General features: G+C 38.0%; 1 protein-coding gene across 4 annotated transcripts in view; it reads left to right on the forward strand.

The window, feature by feature from the left end:
• Nucleotides 1-24,890, forward strand: part of CORIN (corin, serine peptidase) — a 254,697-nt gene that overhangs the window by 226,794 nt on the left and 3,013 nt on the right. For all 4 annotated transcript variants that reach the window (XM_036853182.1, XM_036853179.1, XM_036853181.1 and 1 more), the window contains 2 exons: nucleotides 9,507-9,778; nucleotides 11,898-12,031. In XM_036853182.1, coding sequence (XP_036709077.1) covers nucleotides 9,507-9,778; nucleotides 11,898-12,031 — 406 coding nt within the window. The remainder of the gene's footprint in view (nucleotides 1-9,506; nucleotides 9,779-11,897; nucleotides 12,032-24,890) is intronic.

Raw genomic sequence — 24,890 nt, forward strand, 5'->3', positions numbered from 1 at the left:
TCGAGGAAGGGGATCTTCACCAGACCCTGAACATGCTAGTGCCCTAATCTTTGACTTCGAGCCTCAACAAGTATGAGAAATAACTGTTGTTTAAGCCACCCAGTCTATGGTAGTTTGTTATAGCAGCCCATGATCAGATAAGGACCTAATTCTTGGCTTCCTTATCTGTCTACAATCATCTAATCACATAGTTTCAAATGCTTCCTTATATTTGAACAAAGATGAATATCAAATATTGATATGAATATCGAATATGAATATCAAATATTTATTCATAACTTCCAAATTTATATCTCTAGCACAGCCCAGATTTTTCTCCCAACCCACCAACCTCAAACATATTTAAATGCTTAGATGAAGTGTCCATTTGAATGTGTAATAAACATTCTACTTTACGTGGCCAGAACAAAACTTGATTCCTCATCTCTCCCACTGAGCAAATAATTGTATGCTTCACAAACTTTCCCCATCTCAGTAAGAGGCATCATTATCCATTGGTTTGCTAATACACCAAACCTGGGAGTCATCCTTAATTCCTCCCACTTTTACTCTAGCAGTAAGTTCTGTAGGATCTTCTTTCAAAATATAGCTTGAACCCAACTGCCTCTCATCATCTTTATGCTATAATCCTAATCCAGACCACCATCATATCAGGTGTGGATTATTGTATTAGCTTCCTAGGGCAGCCATAACAAGGTACCACAAATTGGGTGGCTTCAACAAGCCAAGAAGTTTATTGACAGAAGTTTATTGTCTTACAGTTCTGGAGGCTAGAAGTCTAAGATCAAGGTATTGGGATGGTTGGTTCCTTCTGAGGGCTGTGAGAGAGAATGCCTCTCGCTTGGATTCTGGTGTTCTGCTGGCAATCTTTGGCATTCCTTGGCCTATAGAAGCCTAATTCTGATCTTTGTCTTCATCTTCACCCTTTGTGTGCATGTCTGTCTCCAAGTTTCCCCTTTTCATGAGGATACCCAGTCATATTGGATTAGGGCTCACCATACTGGCCTCATTTTAAGTTGATTACCTCTGTAAAGACCTTATCTCCAAATAAGATCTTGTTCTGATGTATTGGGGATTAGGATTTCAATATATGAATTTTGCAGGGGGACACAATCAATCCATAACAACTTTTAAAACAGTTTCCTATCTGTTTTTTTTTAGACTACTCTCGTTCATTTATTGTCTATTCTACACACAGTGAGATGACGATCTTTCTAAAATGTAAATCATACCATGTCACCACCTGTTTAAAACTGTACAACAGCTTCTCATTGTAACAAGAATAAGATTTCTTATCATAGCCTTTAAATATCTAGTCCTACCTCTTTGCATCTCCTCCTATTCTCTCATCACTCATTGGTCTCCAAACATGTAGCCTTTCTGTCCCTGAAATCCCCCAATCTCATTCCTGCCTTAGGACTTTTCTACTTGCTGCTTCTGCAGTATGGAACCCTCCTATGGAGTCACAAAATTGCCTCCTTCCCCTCATTCAAGTCTCAAATTAAGTGTCACTTTGTCAAAGGCCTGCCCTAACCATCCTAGGTAAAATGACCCCCCTCCAATCAGTCATCTCTCTATCACATTATCCTATTTTTTTCCCCTCCTAATTACCAGAGATAATCTTATTTGTTTATATATATATTTGGCTAGCCCAGGATGAAAGCTCTATGAGGGCATGAACCCTGTCTGTCTTCCTCGCCTTGTATTTTCATTTCTTTCAGCAAGGAATATAGCAACCAATCAAATATTTGTTAACTGACTAACCAGCCCCTTCTCGGTGTTAGTGATGACATCTGTAGCTCTTTTAGTAGTTAGGACTATAATTTGTCTGGAACTAGAAATGTTAACTCCTCTGCAGAAGGTCAGTGATCTTTTACTGACCCCTCCCATATCTTAGACCAGACATCAACTCAACATTTCAATGTATTAAGCACTTATACGTTTTATCACATGGAAGATGAATCTTTTGGATGTTGCCTGAAGACCATTCTCCTTGAATGGAGATATTAGAAGTAAAGGAAAGTTCAAATAGTTCAGCTTTGTCTTAGTTGACTACTAATATTAAATTATTTGCCCCAGATAGAAATCCTCATCTTGTTCTTCCCACACATAATTTTGCTGAGAAGCCATTTTTATTTTTCCTGCTTTTTTTCTATTGACTGATTGATTGATTGAAGTATAGGGAATTCCCTGGCGGTCCAGTGGTTACCGGGGGCCCAGGTTCGATCCCTGGTCGGGAAACTAAGATCCTGCAAACCACACAGCATGGCCACACAAAAAAAAAATTTATTGAAGTACAGTTGATTTACAGTGTTGTGTTAGTTTCAGGTATACAGCAAAGTGATTCAGTTATATATATAGATGTAGATTTTCAGATTCTTTTCCATTATAGGTTATTACAAAATAATGAGTTTATTTCCCTGTGCTATACAGTAGGTCCTTGTTGGTTATCTTTTTATATATAGTAATGTGTATATGTTAATCCCAAACTCCTAATTTATTCCTTCCCCCCTTTCCCCCTTCATAACCATAAGTTTGTTTTCTATGTCTGTATGTCTATTTCTGTTTTGTATATAAGTTCATTTGTACCATTTTTTTTAGATTCCATATATAAGTGATATCATATATTTGTCTTTCTCTGTCTGACTTTATTTAGTATGATAATCTCTTGGTCCATCCACGTTGCTGCAAATGGCATTATTTCATTCTTTTTTATGGCTGAGTAATATTCCATTGTATATATATATATACATACCACATCTTCTTTATCCATTCATCTGTCAATGGACATTTAGGTTGCTTCCATGTCTTGGCTATTGTAAATAGTGCTGCAATGAATGTTGGGGTGCATGTATCTTTTCAAATTATGGTTTTCTCTGCATATATGTCCAGGAGTGAAACTACAGGATCATATGGTAGCTCTATTTTTAGTTTCTTAAGGAACCTCCATTTTCCTCTCCGTAGTGGCTGTACCAATTTACATTCCCACCAACAGTGTAGGAGGGTTCTGTGACTAAGACTTTTTGACAATTGCTACAGTTTCTTGCCACTGTTCTGTGATAAACTTTCCAGTTTGAAAGCTCTGAGATTCTTATGTTGTAACATTTACTTTTTGGATGATTCTTCATTTTCTTACTGCAGTCATTTGTGATGGTAAATCAGAATTTGGAACTCAAACTCTCCCATCTCTGTTTAGCTGTACTTGTTTTAAGAGCGTCTGGACACATTGTCCTATCTTTTTTCCGAAACATTCTTAAATCTGATTCTCTAAGCTCTAGGATGTGTATCTGACTATCCCCTTCTCTAGCTTTTTTGGACCCTGGGATAATAGAATTGCTCACTTTCTGTAATTTCATTACTGGCGGCTAGTTCCCCATCATATCTGGGGGATACGTTCAGGAAAGAGAAGGTATCTTCCTTCTATCTGCCATCCTATCACTCACCAGTCAGTCTCCACTCATCCTGCATGCTTTCCACTCTGTGGCCAATACCTGATTCTTGTGTTGATACCTGTGGACCCTTCTCTTTGTTTCAGAGAAGTTTAGTATAAAGGTTGTGGTGTAGGGGTTTAAAGGACTGGCTTTCTGGCCTGCTACCATCACTTAGTATCTCTGTGATTTTAGATGAGTCACTAATCTGCTCTGAGTCACTGCTTTATCTTCTCTAAAATGGAGTAAGCATTCCTATTTATACCTCATAATTGGTGAGAAGATGATTGAATTGATATGTAGAAATACTTGGAAACTATAGAGATTTTATACTAAAAGAAGAATCCAGCTCTGATCTCTTTTGCTTGTTAGATACATTTAAAAACTTTAGCCAGCAGTTCAAACTGTGTATACTTTACCTAAAATCCAGAACTTTGGCTTCCCTGAAACAATCAGAAGGTCAGTTCACACTGGATATTCCAATATGACAGCCATCAGCAGGAGCTGAGAGGCAGATGGCCCTCGAGATGGGCAAGTCTTGTGGTCTGACACCCACTACTTACTGACTTATACTCGGCCCCTTTATGCATTTACATTGTGGTCATCCCATTCTAGAATCTATTCACTGCATGTGTTAGAGAGAATTCTTTCAACATACCAAGGGCAGATGCAATATTAAAAGTAAGAGGTTCCTAAGATTTGTAGAACAGAAATGATGCTTTTGTGTGATATTTCTTTACTTAGTGCAGATATGGTAAATTTCAAATTACTCCCAAGTCACCACATGGCTGTGCCATTTCTGGAGTAAGTCTTGTAAAATAGTGATTTCTATCACAGGGGTTAATTATAAATATTAATTTTATTTTCTGAAAAAAGATAAATAGTAAATATAAGTTATTCGAAGTAAAATCAGACAGGGTGAAAAAAGGGAAATTTTTGTGCTCTTAAGAAAAGATAAAGATAGAAGAAAATCTCTAAACCTGGCCAGCTGAATTAAGTGAAAATGTGGCAAATTTATGTCTAAACTAGAGCTGAGTGTGGCAAATTACAAACTGAAACTGGTTATTGTGTCCAGAGACATTGTGCCTTCAATTATGTATAAACTTCCCTGGATGTCATAATGCATCTGAGGTGTATAAGTAGCTGTGTTTTCTCTCTAGAGTGATAATTGAAGAATTAGAAGTTGAAATCATATTATCTCAACATTATCTATAATGTATATTCATCATTAAAACAGGAGTATAAACATGAAGCAAATTAAAAGAATTTCTGGTAATGAAATACTATGTAGAGCAAGAATGAAAGGAGAAAAATGTCTCTTAACATCTTCCTCAGCCACTTTTATTGTTACTGGTGGATTTTCACCTGGCTTCACCTTGCCTGCTTCCTCACTCTCAGAGCCTGAGGATCTTTGCACAATCTTCTTTAAGGATGCACCAGTTCTCCTTGCTGTTGCTTTGAAGTCTGACAGCACTGAGAAAAAAATCCCCTTGATGCTGAAGATTTTCACCTGCTATACTTGGCTTTTTATCTTTGTAGTCCAATTTACTCTTCACTAAAATGGCCACATGAACATAGCTTGTTCCTATGTGTTCCTCTACTGGGTACTTTTTACTGAAACTAGATTCATGTGGCCTTCATGTAGCCCTAAGTCTTCTTTCCTCTTTTTGCTTCCACCCAGATGGGGGTGACTCATTCTTTCTAGAACATGCTTAATATACCAATATACCATTTATACACATCTCCCTCACTTCATGTACCCCTTTTGAACAACAGGTTATTGTTTTTCCTGGTTTTTGCCAGACTTGGGAAAAAACATTTAATGAGACTTTATTTTCCCCCTTACAACAAAAAAGAAAACAGAACAATTTCCTTACTGAATATAAAAAAGTATGTGAATTTCCTGTATTTTTTTTTTTGGCTTTTGGTGGATATTAATGCCATAAGGACAGTAGCTTGTGTCACAACAGGCTACTGAATACAAGTTAATAACATTTTGCAGTTTTATTGATACTTGTTTTAGTGTTAGAATTAGATTAACCCCAATATCATAATTAAGTCCAAAAAGTTTACACTATTTCATTTTGTTACCAATAATTTGCAGTGTTCAACTGCATACTGTTTGTCATACTGCTTGTGATTTAAGCAGATAGATGAGTATTTTTTTTGAAACCAAAATTTAGTAGCTCTGATTCGAGGCAAGAAGCTATTAAATAGGTAGACATTTGAAATCAATAATTGTTTGATTTCAAATATCTTAAACAATAGAATCTCAAGTGAGTATTGAATTTATCAGATGGTTATGCACTTACTCCTCTAGACTGAAAAATGGAACAGGGAGAGGGAAGGAGGGAGGGAAAGAAGGAAGGAAGGGAGGGATAGAGGGAGAGAAGGAAGGAAGGAAGGGAGGGAGGAAAGGATGGAGGGAAAGAAGGAAGGAAGGGAGGAAAGAAGGAAGGAAGGGAGGGAGGAAGGGAGGGAAAGAAGGGAGGGAAAGAAGGGAGGGAGGGAGGGAGGGAAAAAAGGGAGTGAGGGAAAGAAGGGAGGAAGGAAGGGAGGGAGGAAGGAAGGGAGGGAGGAGGGAAAAAGGGAGGGAGGGAAAGAAGGAAGGAAGAAGGGAGGAAGCGAGGGAGGAAGGGAGGAAGGGAAGAGAGGCAAGGAGGGAGGAGGGAGGAGAGAGAAGGGAGGGAGGGAGGGAAAGAAGGAAGGGAGGAAGGGAGGGAAGAAAAGACCAGAAAGACAAAGTCAGGAAGGAAGGAAGAGAAAGAAAGGCATGTTCTTTGATGATGGCTTTATTTAATGAAAAATAGTCTTCTGTAACCTTATCCTGTATGTTCATGAGATAGCACTTCCTGAATTTTATTATAATTGTTTCTTTATGTGTTCTATCTTCACTCAATTCTAAAGTTGTATAGGCAGGGATCATGTCTTTCTTACTTTATTATTGAAATCCCCAGCTCTATATCTATATCCATATCTATATCTATAGATATATTTCTATATATATATATTTCTCTATATATAGATGTTACATATATATATATTTTCAAATAGTGACATCAATTTTTTTATTGAGGTATATTTGATGTACAATATTATATACGTTTCAAGTGTACAATATAGTGATTCACAATTTTTAAAGGTTATACTCCATTTATAGTTATTATAAAATATTGACTATACAACAAGAACCTACTGTATAGTACAGGGTATTATATTCACTGTCTTGTAATAACCTATAATGGAAAAGAAATCTGATAAAGAATATATATATATATATATAAAATATATATATGAATCACTTTGCTGTACACCTGAATCATTGTAAATCAACTATACTTCAATAAAAAAATTGACTGTATCCCCGTGTTGTACAATATATCCTTGTAGCTTATTTATTTTATACAGTTTGTGTCTCTTAACCCCCACTCCTATCTTGCCCCTCCCCCCCTTACCTCTCCCCTCTGGTAACCACTAGTTTGTTCTCTGTATCTGTGAGTCTGTTTCTTTTCTGTTATATTCACTAGTTTATTTTTTATATTCCACACATAAATGATATCATATAGTATTTGTCTTTCTCTGTCTGACTTATTTCACTTAGCATAATATCCTCCAAGTCCATCCATGTGGCTGTGAGTGACAACATCTCATTCTTTTTTATGGCTGAGTAGTATTCCATCATATATATATATATATACACCACATCTTCTTTATCCATTCATCTGCTGATGGACACTTAGGTTGCTTCCATATGACATCAATTTTGATAGACCTAAAATTATTTTTTTTTACAATGGAAAAAGGATAGAATGTGTGGACTGTATAGAGGACTCTGTTAGTAGAATCTAGTCTAAGAACCCAGCAATGCTAAAAACAGGTTGAATGTTGGCCTTGATACTTTTTCCTAACCCTCCTAAAATCTCAGCGTTTTGAATTTTTTCTATGTATGAGAAAATGGTGAAGAACGACATGCCAAGGAGAAAAAGAGGGTGGGTGTGTTTTTGTCAGAGACTCCCTAGGGAGCTCTTAAAAATACCAATTCCCAGACCCCAGCCCAACTTTCAGTTGATACGGGATGATGCCCAGAAAATTAGTATTTGAAAGCTCCTCAGGTGATTCAGTATTCAGCCTGGGTTGGAAAACAACTGGTCTAGCTGGTCAGATCAGCTTATGTTAGTTGGGCAAGCTTGCAAATGAGGACAGTGATGGCATGGCTGACGTGTCACCACAGTGTAAGGGAGTATCTACAATAAAAGCTCCACATTCCAACACTGTGGTCAACTAAATGCCCACACCTTCGGTCCTGGCCCACTATAGAGGAAGAGAAACTGAGAATGGAGGAGGAGGTGGAGGCAATGGTGATGAATAGACCTTGCTTAGGTGGTTGGAGTTGGCCACTAATAAACGTTTTGAAACATCATCTGTTGAACTATCATTAAACAAGTACATGTTAAGAACCCAATGTATGCCAGGTACTAGGTCCTGGGAATACCAGCCAAGTCCCTGCCTTCCCAGAACTTACAGTCTGGGGGCCAGACACAGAACAGACAAAGAAGTGTATCGTCATTGGTATCAACGAGTGCTGTGAGACAAAAATTAAAGCTGGGTCAAGAGTAGAGAGTGATGGGGTAAAGGCTAGACTGGGCAGTCACGGAGGACAGCTTTGAGGTGGTGATGTTTGAGCTGGGACCTGGGTAAAGAGAAGGAATAAATGTGGGAGCCACATGAGAGCTGAGAGAACAGAAAGGGAAGAGTCCTGAGCTGTGGATGTCCTTGGCATGTCCAAAAATAGAAAGTCCCTGGGGTTCGAATGGAGCAGGTCATGTGGGGCCTCGAAGGCCATGGATAGGAGTCTACAGTTTGTCTTGAGTGTGATTCAAAGTCCTTGGAGAATTATGAGCAGAAAATGAATTTGATCTAATTTTATTTTTAAAAAGATCACTCTGCGACTGTGAGGAGAATGGGTTATAGGGGCAAAGAGTAGAAGAAGGGCCACCATTTGGGAGATGAGAGTAGCTTAGATTAGGATTGTAGTGGTGGCAGAGGGAGAAACAACAAGATTCAGGATATATTTGAAAGCAGAGTAGTGAAGACTTTCTGATGCAATCAATGTTAGGTATAAGAGAGATGATTCAACTGCATAACTGGTGGCTATAAATATTAAATAACTGTAGAATGAATTCTGAATGCTTAGAACATTGCCACATACACAGCACTCATAAATCTTAGCCAGCATCAAACATCCAAGCAAATATGTGAGTGGATAATTGGATGTACAAGTCTGCAGCTCAAGGGAGAGGATGGAGCTGGAGATATATGTTTGGGAGGTACAAGGCTATGGGTGGCATTTAAAGCCATTGGACTAGGTGAAATCTTCTAGGGGGTGAGTGTAGAATGAGAAGACTGAAGGCAGTGGCCTGGGGCACTTCAATATAGACACTGAGAGCAGAGGAGGAGGATCCAGCAGAGAAGACAGAGAGGAAGGGGCCCCAGAGATGGGAGGAAATTCTGGAGCTTGGAGAGTCCTGGAAGTCGAGTGGAAAAGTGTTTTAAGATGGAATTGACTAGACTATTGCTGACAAGTTTTCAAAAACAATGAAGTGTAAGACTGCCCATTAGAAGTTGTGGGTGGCCTTTTTAAGCCCCTAGCTTGAAATTTTCAGAAGCCTTTCCTGAAAACTTGACATTTCTGAAGCCCTGGCTCCTTATTGGAGGGATCTCTTAGCCTCAGCTTTTCATTCTCTTTCATTTTTTTCTCTTGTCTCTTTTCTCTTCATGTCTTTTCGTCATCTTTCCCACTCAATGAAGCAAGTATTAACTACGCTGCCTGCCTTTCAAAGCGAACAAGTGTTATTTTCTAGAATAGCACCATTCAGGAAGCATGGGCTTTGCTTTCCACAACAGTGAAATATTTGCAAATTGCTCAGGGGTTATATAAATGCTTCTTATATGAATACGTGGGAGATGGGCATGGAAAGAGCCATTATTTACATAAATAAATATTTTAAAAATAAAATGTAAATTTTAAAAGATAAATCTGAGCTTAAGATGCCAATAGCTCTTGAATTATTATTTTAGGAGAGAGAATGCTGCCGTTTGGAAAGTGGTGTTTGGCATCAATAATCTAGACCACCCATCAACGTTCATGCAGATGCGCCTCGTGAAAACCATCATCCTGCATCCTCGCTACAGTCGAGCAGTGGTGGACTATGACATCAGCATAGTGGAGCTAAGCGAAGACATCGATGAAACAAGCTACGTCCGGCCCGTCTGCTTACCCAGCCCGGAGCAGTCGTTAGAACCTGATACTTACTGCTATATCACAGGCTGGGGACACATGGGCAACAAAAGTAAGTCAGGATCCTCAGGAGCCTTTCAGCTTGTAACTGGAAAACAATAGGGTACTTCCTGGCCTTTGGCAATCATTTCCCATTTTCACTTACAAAAGTAGAGCCACAGATACTTAGCATTACGTGTCACTCTCCCTTCCATGCAAATCATAGATGTCAATACTTCACCATGCACTTAAACCTGCCAAGCCCAGATACAACCTCAGAAATCCTTCTCCACATCTCAGTCTTTCTCCAGGGAGCCACTACTGATGTTTTAGAGCTGGCACGCAAGATGAGACCTATCAAGTCATCCTCCCTTGCATTGTTTCCATTGGTGATTTGCACTCACTTCAGGCAAAGTCACTCGGAGCCTCTGTCTAGCAGTTAGGTAGTTCCTCTTCTGCAGTCAAGCTGGACGGTCCCATTTCCAACTCTTTGTTATGATTTGGTCCTATCAACATTGGTAACACAGCCTGTAAGTCTCTCTAGAAGGAAAACTGGTTAGCTATTTGCCTATTCAAATTAATTTAAATAGTTTGGGTTCTTAGATGATTTAAAAAAATAAAACATATAGAAATTAAAAAATTTGTACCGCTGACTCTCAGCCGCCCATAAAGGACTCTCTCATTTTGCTTGACTTATTAAAGGTTTAGAATAAGAATTTAATCGATGAGATATTTTCTTTAATGGTAGGCACTGACCATGCCAACTATATCAGGTGTAGTACTGCAGCTCTCAGGGATGATGATATATATCTGTGTCCTGTTATCTGTCTTAGCAACTGCCAATTTGAAGGACCATTGTTTTTCCTGAAATTTAGTCAAGTTTTGAGCTAAGCTGAGTTTCTTTTCTATACGATCAACTGAGAATAAAAAGAAAAAAGTAACTAGACAGTAGTAAGTCAATGACTTCTGAAAAGCTAACATGTAAGAAATAAAGGCAATGTCAGACATATGATGTCACCATGCCTGCTTATCTTGGTTTTTAAAAGCTATAATTAGTTTTGTGTATATGAGAGCAGAATCTATATTGCCTCTACTAGTATTGTTCCCAATATCCACATTAAACTCAGAGTAATCGTGTGACATATGGCACATACCACGTATATAATGTAGTAGGAAGAGCAAGGGTCTGAGTTCATTGAAAAGATCTGATTGACACTGACTACACCACCTTCTAGCTTACTATAAAATGGAAAAAATAATAGCAACTGTCTAACTCACAGGATTATTGTAAAGATTAAAGAAAATAGGCCCAGAGAATGCTGAGTGCAGGAGCCTGGCCCACTGTGGGTAACCCAGTAAACATTAGCGATGGTTCTTTTTGCCATTCTTTCGACAACTTGGGGAACTTCCACTGTCTGCATTGCATTGATTTTTCCAAACGTATTGGAAAACGTATTCTTTCTTCCATTAAGGTACCCTGTACGTGTACACTGCTTCACCATCACTATCTAAAAGGAGAACAGTGTGTATGTTTTGTAGAATGGCTGAACAATGAGAGATTCTTGCTGCTGGCTTTGAGAAATACGTTGTTATTCTGTGAGAACTTTGGAGCAAGATGAAATTCACATGTTCTCTCTGCTGACACTAAGGGATGGCTTTTCCCTTTCCACATCTCTCTGATGTATCCTCTAGGATTCAAGGTTCTGACCTCAGATGATGGCTACCATAGCACATGATGAGACACACTGTTCAAACCAAGGATAGGGCAGCCCTTCCTCTGTTAGTCTGAACAGGCAGTCTGAACTTGAACAGAGCAGGGCTCACATGTTGAGCTGTCACAGAGCTGGCAGCCTCCCACCTGGAGCAGCGCTCTGGCTTGATGATTTTCCTTTTCACGTAGTAGCTATTGTTTATGTTGCTACACATAATAAGAGAGGGAAAGCATGAGCCAGGTTACTTATAACCTCAATTTTCTCATTAACAAAATGAAGGGGTTTGATTCAATGATTGCTGTCAGCACTTATAATTATTGGAAAATTCTGATTCCAAATGAGCTTCGTCTTTGAAATGACATTTTAAGAGCATGGTTTTCTTGGTATAAAGATGTTATCATTTCATATTTGGCTAGCCTCATTTTTGAGTCATTTTACCCTCATATATTTTATTTCTTCTTCTTTTTAAAAAAAATCCAGTGCCTTTTAAGCTGCAAGAGGGAGAAGTCCGCATTATTTCTCTGGAGCAGTGTCAGTCCTACTTTGACACGAAGACCATCACCACCCGGATGATCTGTGCCGGCTATGAGTCTGGCACAGTTGATTCGTGCATGGTAAGTTGCTTTCTGGTTACCAAGGAGATTCAGTTCAGCAGTAGGTTCAATGGGTCCATAGAAGCCCATTAGTATTCATGTGTGGCCCTTTGGGAACATTTTTTGAAAATAATTTATTACCAAATGTTTAATTATTCACAGGGTGTTTTCCTTTATTCAGGACCCAAGCAACCCCCTGAGTAACCTCCTTGCCCCCCAACTCAGGTTGCCTTCTGCTTTCTCACCTCTTGCATGGGGTCAGCACCCTGGGTCAGCAACAGGAGGAGAAGCAATTGTTCTGGTCCATCTCCTTGGACCATTTTAGTGGCCAGGACAAGCAAGTTTCTGAGAGCAGCTAGTGGTAACCAGAGCTCCAACCAGGTTGCCTCAGGAAGCAGGAGACAGACACCAAGGGCATATTCAACCATCGGGGTGATGGCACTGAAGCCCATACAACACCCCAATCTCCAGGGTGTGTGACAGACCCACCTCCGTCTCAGGAGTTGATCACACTGGCATTGTCTGGGCCTGCACGTGATTGGCAGCATGTCTTCAAATATCACTGAACACGACCTTTAGACTCAGGATTTCTGGTCACAACAGTTCATAGAGTATGCTAACTTAGCAATGCAGGGAAGCATTTTTTTTTTTGGAATTTTTGAATTTTATTTTATTTATTTTTTTATACAGCAGGTTCTTATTAGTCATCCATTTTATACACATCAGTGTATACATGTCAATCCCAATCTCCCAATTCATCCCACCACCACTCCCACCCCCCCGCAGGGAAGCATTTTTACTTAATAAACACTCATTGCATCTTATACTGGACTGGCTCCCAAGGGAGGATGAAAAAGGGAGAGCACTTAAAGAAGCTTGTAACAGAGTGGGGAAGGCAGTTATTGCACTACAGTGCTATGAAGCACCTTTGTTATTTCACTGCTTTGGAGTAGATCAAATTGCCCCCAAGTTTTAGAATGGAAGAAGAGATGCAACAATGCTATTGCCCCTGACCCAACATAATAAAATGACATTTTTGATTGTCCATTTCAGAATAGAAATGGCCTGGTGGTGATGTAGACAGTTGTCATGGGAAAGAGGGGGGCAGGCTCCCTTGAAGTGTCACTGAGTCACCTTCCCTTCTGTCCTCTGGCCCCAAGTCATCCAGCTGAGGTGGGCAGTGATAGAGGAACCCCTGCCTTCCATGCAAGAGGCCTAGGTTTGATAGACCAAAGCCAAAAAAAAAGTGACTAGGAGGCAGCGTGGTGTCAGGGCTAGGACACATGATTTGCAACCTGAAAGGTCTGGGTTGGCTCCCATCTCTGGCAGTGAGAACAATGTGGCCTGAAGAAGTTATTTAACCTCTCTAGAATATTTTCTCCCAAGTAAGATGGGGCTGATTCTGTCTGATTTGCAGCGTATTCTTAGGATTAACTGGGTTAATGTCCCAATATTTTAACATATCTGTATATGACGTCTGGCATATGCCCTCAATGAATATCAACAATGTGAATGTTAACATCTACCAGTTAGTGCTTACTGTGTTCCAGGATCTCTTCTAAATACTTTCTAATAACTCAGTTAATTCTCACAGTCATATCTTGTGGCAGTATCTGTGTTTTTCCTATTTTACAGATCAAGAAAACAAGGGACCAGAGAGGTTAAGTAATTTACCCCATATCACCCAGCATTAAGGTGGTAGAATGAAGATATGAATGTAGGCAGCCTGGCTTCAGAATTCAAGTGCTTGGTCACTATACTATCCTAAATGTGAATACATTTCTCCCTGTTGCCAGCATGATCTGGAGGTCTACCAAAAACTAGTTCCTCTTCATCTCTTGGTAACTGCTAAAGGGAGGGGATAGAAGGTGATTCTTTGAAAGAGAAATGAAGGTCCAACACAGCCACAGGCATAGGCATGTTCATATCGTAATGTCTAATAGGAAACAGGTCCTGCCAACTTCTTTAGTGGTGGGAATTCTGCACTGTTGATATCTTAAATGCATACCAGATGCTCTCTAACACAACTCCAGGTAGAAACAAAAGCTACTTTTTACCAAGTCTGGAGCAAGATTATGCACCAGAACCTCTCATTACCTTCCTTAATTGCATCAACAGGTCACATTGGAAGCCATGGGTCCTTTGTTAAGGTCTAGAAATCATGGAACTCAGTATTGAAACCAAACATAAACTTTGGCCTAAAGCCTAATATTATGAAGAAGAAAAGAGGACCAAAAACCAGACAAATTGTACCTTTAGCTGTATCCCCCTTTTGTTTTGAATTGATGCTTCTTCACCTCTTGTTTTCCAACTAACAAATGTCCACCTGCCTCATTAAGCCTAGCTCAAAACCCACTCTTATGGGGACCCTGTGTTCCCCTCCGGCTGGAAGTAATCACTTACTCCTTTGAAGACTCATTTATTTATAGCCCTTAGATTTTGCTTTCATGTAAAGTTTTTCTCATTACCCAAGTGGACTTTTGGCCCCTTGGGGACAAAAGTAGCTCTTTACTTGTGTAGACTGTAGCACAGAATCTTGCAAAAATTAGATGCTAGATAATTATGTGGCTAAGTTTCTGATCTGAAGTGTAGAGATGCTGACCTGTAAATATCCCATTTTAATCACTCTCTGGCATAATAAGTAGCTCAACCTAAATAAGTCAGTATCTTAGTATTTCTTTTATATAAGAGGAGATGAAAAAATTGTGGAATATGTCTAATAAAATTGTTTCCAGTAAATTTTGCTTAAAAATCAATTAGGCTTTCAGACAGAACAGCTTAGCCTCTTGCAAAATCTATGCTTATTAGTTAGGTTTATGGCATTGGTAAGTTATGAATGCAATGTTCACCACTTCTAGGAAGTGGCATGATATATTCAAAGTCCTGAAAGGGAAAAACCTTCAACCTAGGATACTCTACCCAGCAAGATTATCATTTAGAATAGAATGAGAGATAAAGAATTTCTCAGACAAGAAAATACTAAAAGAATAGAGCAACACTAAACCTACCCTAAAAGAAATATGGAAGGGTCTTCTCTAAATATTGAAGAAGAAGGGTCTTCTTCTTTCTCTAGAAAAGAAGCAAGAATCTATTGGAAAGGAAAAATCACAATAGGAGAAGCAAATATGTAAAAGGATTGAAGAGCACTTAAATAGGCCAGTACATAGATTAAAAAGCAAAAAAAAAAATCTTTTTTTGTAAAAGCAATTATAACTACAATTAACAGCAAAAGAATAAGTATGAAGATGTAAAACAGAACATCAAAAATCACAAAATATGGGAGAGTGGAGTATAAAAATGTAGATCTTTTAGAATGTGTTTGAACTTGTATGACTAGCAGTTTAAAGATAATAATGGGTCAACATACTTGAAATCCATAGTAATCACAAATCAAAACACACAGTAGGTTCACAAAAACCAGAAAGAAAGGAACTCAAGCATACTACAAAAGAAAATAATCAAACCACAATAGGAAAAATAAAAAGAAGAAATGAACAAGGAAGAACTACAAAAACAACTGGAAAACAAGGTTTAAAATGGCAATAAGTACATACCTATCAATAATTATTTGTTTTAATTTTTATTTTATATTGGTGTGTAGTTGATTTACCATGTTGTGTTAGTTTCAGGTATACAGCAAAGTGGTTCAGTTATACATATTCATATATCCATTCTTTTTCAGATTCTTTTCCCATATAGGTTATTACAGAATATTGAGTCAAGTTCCCTGTGCTATACAGTAGGTCCTTGTTGATGATCTGTTTTATATATAGTAGTGTGTATATGTTAATCCCAACCTCCTAATTTATCCCCCCCCCCCCCCCCGCCCCCGTCCTTTCCTCTTTGGTAACCATAAGTTTGTTTTCTAAGTCTATGGGTCTATTTCTGTTTTGTAAATAAGTTCATTTGTATCATCTTTTTAGATTCCAAATATAGGTGATATAATATGATATTTGTCTTTCTCTGACTTGCTTCACTTAGTATGATAATCTCCTGGTCCATCCATGTTGCTGCAAATGACATTATTTCATTCTTTTTAATGGCTGAGTAATATTCCACTATATATATGTAGCACATCTTTATCCATTCCTCTGTTGATGGGCATTTAGGTTGCTTCCATGTCTTGGCTATTGTAAATAGTGCAGCAATGAACATTGGGGTGCATGTATCTTTTCAAATTATGGTTTTCTCTGGACATTTGCCCAGAAATTGGATTGCTGGATCATATGGTAGCTCTATTTTCAGTTTTTCAAGGAACCTCCATACTGTTCTCCACAGTGGTTGTACCAATTTATCTTCCCACCAACAGTGTAAGAGGGTTCCCTTTCCTCCACACCCTCTCCAGCATTTATTGTTTATAGACTTTCTGATGATGGCCATTCTGGCCAGTGTGTAGTGATACCTCATTGTAGTTTTGATTGGTATTTCTCTAATAATTAGTAATAATGAGCATCTTTTCATGTGCTTTTTGGCCATCTGTATGTATTCTTTGGAGAAATGTCTATTTAGATCTTTTGCCCATTTTTTGATTGGGGTGTTTGTTTTTTTGATATTGAGCCACATGAGCTGTTTGGATATTTTGGAGAATAATCCTTGTTGGTCGCATCATTTGCAAATATTTTTACCCATTTTTATAGGTTGTCTTTTTGTTTTGTTGATGGTTTCCTTTGCTGTGCAAAAGCTTTTAAGTTTAATTAGATCTCATTTGTTTATTTTTGTTTTTATATTCATTACTCTAGGAGGTAGATCCAAAAACATGTTGCTGCAATTTATGTCAGAGAGTGTTCTGCCTATGTTTTCCTCTAAGAGTTTTATAGTATCTGGTCTTACATTTAGATCTTTAATCCATTTTGAGTTTGTTTTTGTGTGTGGTGTTAGAGAATATTCTAATTTCATTCTTTTACATGTAGCTGTCCAGTCTTCCCAGCACCACTTATTGAAGAGGCCGTCTTTTCTCCATTGTATACTCTCGCTTCCTTTGTCAAAGATAAAGTGACCATGTGTGCGTGGGTTTATCTCTGGGCTTTCTATACTGTTCCATTGATCTATAAGTCTGTTGTCATGCCAGTACCATACTGTTTTAATTACTGTCGCTTTATAGTATATTCTGAAGTGAGGGAGCCTAATTCCTCCAGCTCTGTTTTTCTTTCTCAAGATTGCTTTGGCTATACGGGGCCTTTTATGTTTCCATACAAATTTTAAGATATTTTGTTCTAATTCTGTGAAAAATGCCATTGGTAATATGATAGGGATTGCATGGAATCTATAAATTGCCTTGGGTAGTCTAGTCATTTTGACAGCATTGATTCTTCCAAGCCAAGAACATGGTGTATCTTTCCATCTGTTTGTGTCATCTTCGATTTCTTTCATCATTGTCTTATAATTTTCTGAATAGAGTTGGTCTCCTTAGGTAAGTTTATTCCTAGGTATTTTATTCTTTTTGATGCAAAGAGAAATGGGATTTTTCCATAATTTCTCTTTCTGATCTTTTGTTGATAGTGTATAGAAGTTCAACAGATTTCTGTGTATTAATTTTGTATCCTGAAACTTTACCGAATTCATTGATGAGCTCTAGTGGTTTTCTGGTAGCATCTTTGGAAGTTTCTATGTATAGTTATTATAGCATCTGCAAACAGTGATGGTATTCCTTTTTCTTTTCCAATATGGATTCCTTTTATTTCTTTTTCTTCTCTGATTGCCATTGCTAGGATTTCCAAAACTATGTTGAGTAAACATGGCAAGTGTAGACATCCTTGTCTTGTTCCTGATCTTAGACGACATACTTTCAGCATCTCATTGATGAGTATGATGTTAGCTGTGGGCTTGTCATATATGGCCTTTATTATGTTGCGTTATGGTCCCTCTCTGCCCACTTTCTGGAGAGCTTTTTTTTAATCATAAATGGGTGTTGAATTTTGTCAAAAGATTTTTCTGCACATATTGAGATGATCATATGGTTTTTATTCTTCAATTTGTTATTGTGGTGTATCACACGGATTGATTTGTGGATATTGAGAAATCCTTGCATTCCTGGGATAATTCCCACTTGATCATAGTGTATGATCCTCTTAATGTATTGTTGGATTTGGTCTGCTAGTATTCTGGTTGAGTATTTTTGGGTCTATGTTCAGTGATATTGGCCTGTAATTTCCTTTTATTTATTTTTGTGGTATCTTTGTCTGGTTTTGGTGTCAGGGTGATGGTGGCCTCATAGAATGAATTTGGGAGTGTTCTTTCTTCTGCAGTTTTTTGGAATAGTTTCAGAAGGATAGGTGTTAACTCTTCTCTAAACGTTGGATAGAAATTGCCTGTGAAGCCATCTGGTCCTGGGCTTTTGTTTGTTGGGAGTTTTTTCATCACAGTTTCAATATCAGTACTTGTGACTGGTCTATTCATGTTTTCTATTTCTTCCTGGTTCAGTCTTGGAGGATTGTACCTTTCTAAGAATTTGTCCATTTCTTCTAGGCTGTCGATTTTATTGGCATATAGTTGCTTGTAGTAGTCTCTTAGGATGCATTGTATTTCTGTGGTGTCTGTTGTAACTTCTTTTCCATTTCTAATTTTGATTTAAGCCCCTTACCTTTTTTTTCTTGATGAGTCTATCTAAATATTTATCAATTTTATCTTTCCGAATAACCAGCTTTTAGTTTCATTGATCTTTTCTGTTGTTTTCTTCATCTCTATTTCATTTATTTCTGTTCTAATCTTTATGATTTCTTTCCTTTTACTAACTTTGGGTTGTGTTTGTTTTCTCTTTCTCTAGTTGCTTTAGGTGTAAGGTTAGGTTGCTTATTTGAAATTTTTCTTGTTTCCTGAGGTAAGATTGTATTGCTATAAACTTCCCTCTTAGAACTGCTTATGCTGCATCCCAAAGGTTTTGGATCATTGTGTTTTCATTTTCATTTGTCTCTAGGTATTTTTTGATTTCCTCTTTGATTCCTTTGGTGGTCCATTGGTTGTTTGTTTAGTAACATATTGTTTAGCCTCCACGTGTTTGTGTTTTTTACAGTTTTTTTTCTTGTAGTTGATATCTAATCTCATAGTGTTGTGGTCAAAAAAGATGCTTGATATAATTTCAATTTTCTTAAATTTACCTAGGTTTGCTTTGTGGCCCAGCACGTGATCTATCCTGGAGAATGTTCCATGTGCACTTGAGAAGAAAGTGTATTTAGCTGCTTTAGGATGGAATGCGCTCTAAATACCAATTAAGTCCACCTGGTCTAATGTGTCATTTAAGGCCTGTGTTTCCTTATGGATTTTCTGTCTGGATGATCTGTCCATTGATGTAAGTGGGGTGTTAAAGTCCCTATTATTGTGTTACTGTTGATTTCTCCTTTTACAGCTGTTAGCAGTTGCCTTATGTATTGAGGTGCTCCTATGTTGGGTGCATATATAATTGTTATATCTTCTTGGATTGATCCCTTGATCATTCTGTACTGTCCTTTTCTGTCTCTTGTAACAGTCTTTAAAGTCTATTTTGTCTGATACGAGTATTGCTACTCCAGCTTTCTTTTGATTTCCATTTGCATGGAATAGCTTTTTCCATCCCCTCACTTTCATTCTGTATCTATCCCTATATCTGAAGTGGGTCTCTTGTCAACATCATATATTCAGGTCTTATTTTTGTATACATTCAGCCAGTCTGTGTCTTTTGGTTGGAGCATTTAATCCATTTACATTTAAGATAAGTATTGATATGTATGTTCTTACTGCCATTTTGTTAATTGTTAGGATTTGTTTTTGTAGGTCATTTTTCTTCCCTTCCTCTTTTGTTCTCTTGTGATTTGATGACTATCTTTAGAGTTGTGTTTGGATTGCTTTTTCTTTTTTGCAGGTGTGTTTATTGTAGATTTTTGGTTTGTGGTTACCATAAGGTTTTTAAAAAATTTTTTATTTTATATTGGAGTATAGCTGATTTACAATGTTGTTAGTTTCAGGTGTAGGGCAAAGTGATTCAGTCATACATATATCTAATCTTTTTCAAATTCTTTTCCCATTTAGGTCATTACAGAATATTGAGTAGAGTTCCTTGTGCTATACAGTAGGTTCTCATTAGTTATCTATTTTAAATATAGTAGTGTGCGTATGTCAATCCCAAACTTCCAATTTATCCCTCCCCCCAACATTTCCCCTTTAGTAACCAAAAGTTTCTTGTCTTAGTTTGTGAGTCTATTTCTGTTTTGTAAATAAGTTCATTTGTATCATTTTTCTATGATTCCGCATATAAGTGATGTCATATGATATTTGTCTTTCTCTGACTTACTTCATTTAGTATGATAATCTCAGGGTCCATCCATGTTGCTGCCAATGGCATTATTTCATTCTTTTTAATGGCTGAGTAATATTATATTGTATAGATATACCACATCTACTTTATGCATTCATCTGTTGATGGACATGTAGGTTGCTTCCATGTCTTGACTATTGTAAACATTGCTGCAATGAACATTGTGCTGAATGTATCCTTTTGAATCAACCATGAGATTTTGATATAGCAGTCTATATGTATAAAAGATTGATTTAAGTTGCTGGTTTCTTAATTTCATATGCATTTCCAATATCCTACATTTGTATTCTCCTCTTCTCATGATTACTGGTTTTGATATCATACCTGCAGGGAGACGATTTCCTACCTTTACTGTATGTTTGCCTTTACTGGTGAGCTTTCCCATTCATAATTTTCTTGTTTCTAATTGTGGCCTTTTCTTTTCTGCCTAGGGAAGTTCCTTTAGCAGTTTGTTGGCATTTTGTTGTAAAGCTGGTTTGGTGGTGCTGAATTCTCTTAGCTTTTGCTTGTCTGTAAAGGTTTTGATTACACCATCGAATCTGAACAAGAGCCTTGCTGGGTAGAGTATTCTTGGTTGTCGGTTTTTCCCTGTCATCACTTGAAATATATCATGCCAATCCCTTCTGGCCTGCAGTTTCTGCTGAAAAAGCAGCTGATAACTGTATGAAGATTTCCTTGTATGTTACTTGTTGCTTTTCCCTTGTTGCTTTTAATATTTTCTCTTTGTCTTTAGTTTTTGAAAATTTGATATGTGTCTTGGCATATTCCTCCTTGGGTTTATCCTGTGTGGGCCTCTCTGTGCTTCCTGGACTGTAGTCCATGTTTCCCTTCCCATGTTAGGGAAGTTTTTGGCTATTATCTCTTCAAATATTTTCTCAGGCCCTTTCTCTCTCTCTTCTGGGACCCCTATGATGCAAAAGTTGGTGCATTTAATGTTGTCTCAGAGGTCTCTTAGACTGTCCTCATTTCATTTTCTTTATTCTGCTCTGCAGCAATGATTTCCACCAATCTGTCTTCCAGCTCACTTATTTGTTCTTCTGCCTCATTTATTCTGCTATTGATTCCTTCTAGTGTATTTTTCATTTCAATTTTTGTATTGTTCATCTGTTTGTTCTTTAAATCTCCTAGCTCTTCGTTAATCATTTCTTGTATCTTCTCAGGCTGTGCCTCCATTATTTTTCCAAGATCTTGGATCACCTTTACTATCATTTCTCTGAATACTTTTTCAGGCAGATAGATTGTCTGTCTATCTCCACTTCACTTACTTGTTCTTTTGGGGTTTTATTATCTTGTTCCTTCATCTGGAACATATTTCTCTGCCATCTCATCTTGTCTTTCTGTGTTTGTGGCCACCATTTCTCAGGCTAAAGGTTTGTAGTTCCTCTTGCTTCTGGTGTCTGCCCACTGGTGGGTGAGGTTGGTCCAGGGGCTTGTGCAGGCTTCCTGGTGGGAGGGCCTGGTGCCTGCGCACTGGTGGATGGAGCTGGTTCTTGTCCCTCTGGTGGGCAGGGCTGTTTCAAGAGGTGTGTTTAGAGGCAGCTGTGCATTCAGGATGACTTTAGGCAGCCTGTAAGTGGGGCTGTGTTGGTTGTTTGGCCTGAGGCATCCCAACACTGGACCTTGCAGGCTGTTGAGGGGGGCAGGTTTCAGTGCCAAAATGTTGACCTCCAGGAGAGCTCATGCCAACGAGTACTCCCTGGGACCTCTGCCACCAGTGTCCTTGCCCCCAGTGAGCCACAGCCGACCCCCACCTCCCCAGGAGACCATCCAAGATACACAGGTAGGTCTGGCCCAGGCTCTTATGGAGTCACTTCTTTGCCCTGGATCCCAGTGCACATGAAACCTTGTGTGTGCCCTCCAAGAGTGGAGTCTCTTTTCCCCCAGTCCTGTGGAGCTCCTGCACTTTGAAGGCCTTCTCATGCACCGCTGGCCTTCAAAGCCAAATGCTCTGGGCTCTCCTCCTCCTGATGCCAGATCCCCAGGCTGGAGAGCCTGACATGGGGCTCAGAACTCTCACTCCTGTGGGAGAACCTCTGTGATATAATTATTTTCCAATTTTTGGGTCACCCACCCAGTGCATATGGGATTTGATTTTATTGCAAATGCGCTCCTCCTACCATCTTGTTGTGGCTTCTTCTTTGTCTTTGGATGTAGAATATCTTGCTAGGTTCCAGTCTTTTCTGTCGATGGTTGTTCAGTGGTTGTGATTTTGGTGTTTTTGTGAGAGGAGGTGAGCTCAATTTCTTCTACTCTGCCATCTTGTCTCCTCCCATGTCAATTATTACCTTAAATGTCAATGGAGTAAATGATCCAATCAAAAGACAGAGTGACAGATTGAATAAAAAACATGAACCTACAATATGCTGCCTAAAAATGTCTCACTTTAGGGTGAAAGACAAACAGCCCCAAAGTGAGGGGATGGAAAAAATATTTCATGAAAATGGAAACAATAAGAAAGCAGGGGTAGAAATACTCATATTAGACAAAATAGACTTTAAAACAAGGGCCATAAAGAAAGACAAAGAAGTGTATCATATGATAAAGGGATCAATACTAAAAGAGGCTATTATACTGATTAACATATATGCACCCAATATAGGAGCACCTAAATATGTAAAAGAAATACTAATAGACATAAAGGGAGAAATTGACTGGAATACAATAATAGTAGGAGATTTTAACACCCCAGTGACATCAATGGACAGATCATCCAGACATAAAATCAGTAAGGCAACAGAGGTCCTAAATGACACAACAGACCAGTTGTACTTGCTTTCAAGCACACATGGAACATTCTCTAGGATAGACCACATACTAGGTCACAAAACAAGCCTCAACAAATTTGGAAATCATTTCAAGCATTTTTCCTGACCACAATGGTGTGAAACTACCACAGAAAGAAAAACAGGAAAAGAGTGAACACGTGGAGACTAAACAACATGCCACTAAAAACACCAGTGGATCAATGATGAAATCAAATAAGAAATCGGAAAATGAGAACAAAACCTTACAAAATCTATGGGATGCAGCAAAAGCAGTTCTAATAGGGAAGTTCATAGCAAAAAGGCCTTCCTCAAGAGATAAGAAAAATCTCAAACAACCTAACCTACTAGCTAAATGAATTAGAAAAATAAGAACAAAAAAAACTCAGTCAGCAGAAGGAAGGAAATAATAAAAATTACAGAGGAAATAAATAAAATAATAGAGATTAAAAAAACAATAGAAAAGATCAATAAAATCAAGACCAGGTTTTTTGAAAAGATAAACAAAAATCAACAAACTTCTAACCAGGCCCACCAAGAAGAAAACAGAGGATCCAAATAAACAAAATAAGAAATGAAAGAGGAGAAATAACAACTAATACCACAGAAATACAAAAAAAATAAGAAAATACTATGAAAAGTTATATGCCAATAAATTGAACAATCTAAAAGAAATGGACAAGTTTCGAGACACATACAGCCCACCAAAACGGAATCAAGAAGAAACAGATAATTTAAACAGATTGAGCACTGTAAGTGAAATAGAATTTGTAAAAGAAAAGAAAACAAAACTCCCTGCAAACAAAAGTCCAGGACCTGATGGCTTCACTGGGGAATTCTACCAAACATACAAAGAAAAGCTTATACCTATCCTTCTCAAACTATGCCAAAAAACTGAAAAGGAGGTAAAACTCCCAGAGTCACTCCATGAAGCCACCATCACCCTGATACCAAAATCAGACAAAGACACTACAAGAAAAGAAAATTACAGGTCAATATATTTGATGAATATAGATGAAAAATGTATCAGTGTAATGTGCCAGATTATCAAAAGGAAAGACAAAGCACATGATCATCTCAATAGATGCAGAGAAAACATTTGAAAAAATTCAACATCCATTCATGATAAACATTCTCACCAAAGTGGGTATAGAGGGAACATATCTCAACATAATAAAAGCCATTTGTGACAAACCTACAGCCAACATAATACTCAATGGTGAAAAGCTGAAAACCTTCCTGCTAAACTCAGGAACAAGACAAGGGTGCCCACTCTCACCACTTCTATTCAAAATAGTATTGGAAGTCCTAGCCACAGCAATCAGACAGGAAAAAGAAAAAGTATCCAAGTTGGAGGGAAAGAGATAAGACTGTCACTATTTACAGATGATATGATACTCTATATAGAGAATCCTAAAGTCTCCACACAAAAACTATTAGAACTAATAAATGAATTCAGCAAGGTAGCAGAATACAAGATTAATATACAGAAATCTGTTGCATTTCTTTACACTAACTATGAAATATCAGAAAGAAAATTTAAAAATCCTTTTTAAAATCACATAAAAAATACCTAGGAATAAACTTAACCAATGAGGTAAAAGACCTTTATACTAAAAACTATAAAACATTGTAAAGTAAACTGAAGATGATTCAAGGAAATGGAAAGATATCCCATGCTCTTGGATTGGAAGAAGGAGTATTATTAAACTGGCCATACTACCCAAAGCAATCTACAGATTTAATGCAATCCCTGTCAAAATACCCATGACATTTTTTTCACATAACTAGAACAAGTAAACCTAAAATTTATGTGGAACCACAAAAGACC

This window comes from Balaenoptera musculus, chromosome 5 (genome assembly GCF_009873245.2).
Source record: "Balaenoptera musculus isolate JJ_BM4_2016_0621 chromosome 5, mBalMus1.pri.v3, whole genome shotgun sequence".
NCBI lineage: Eukaryota > Metazoa > Chordata > Mammalia > Artiodactyla > Balaenopteridae > Balaenoptera > Balaenoptera musculus.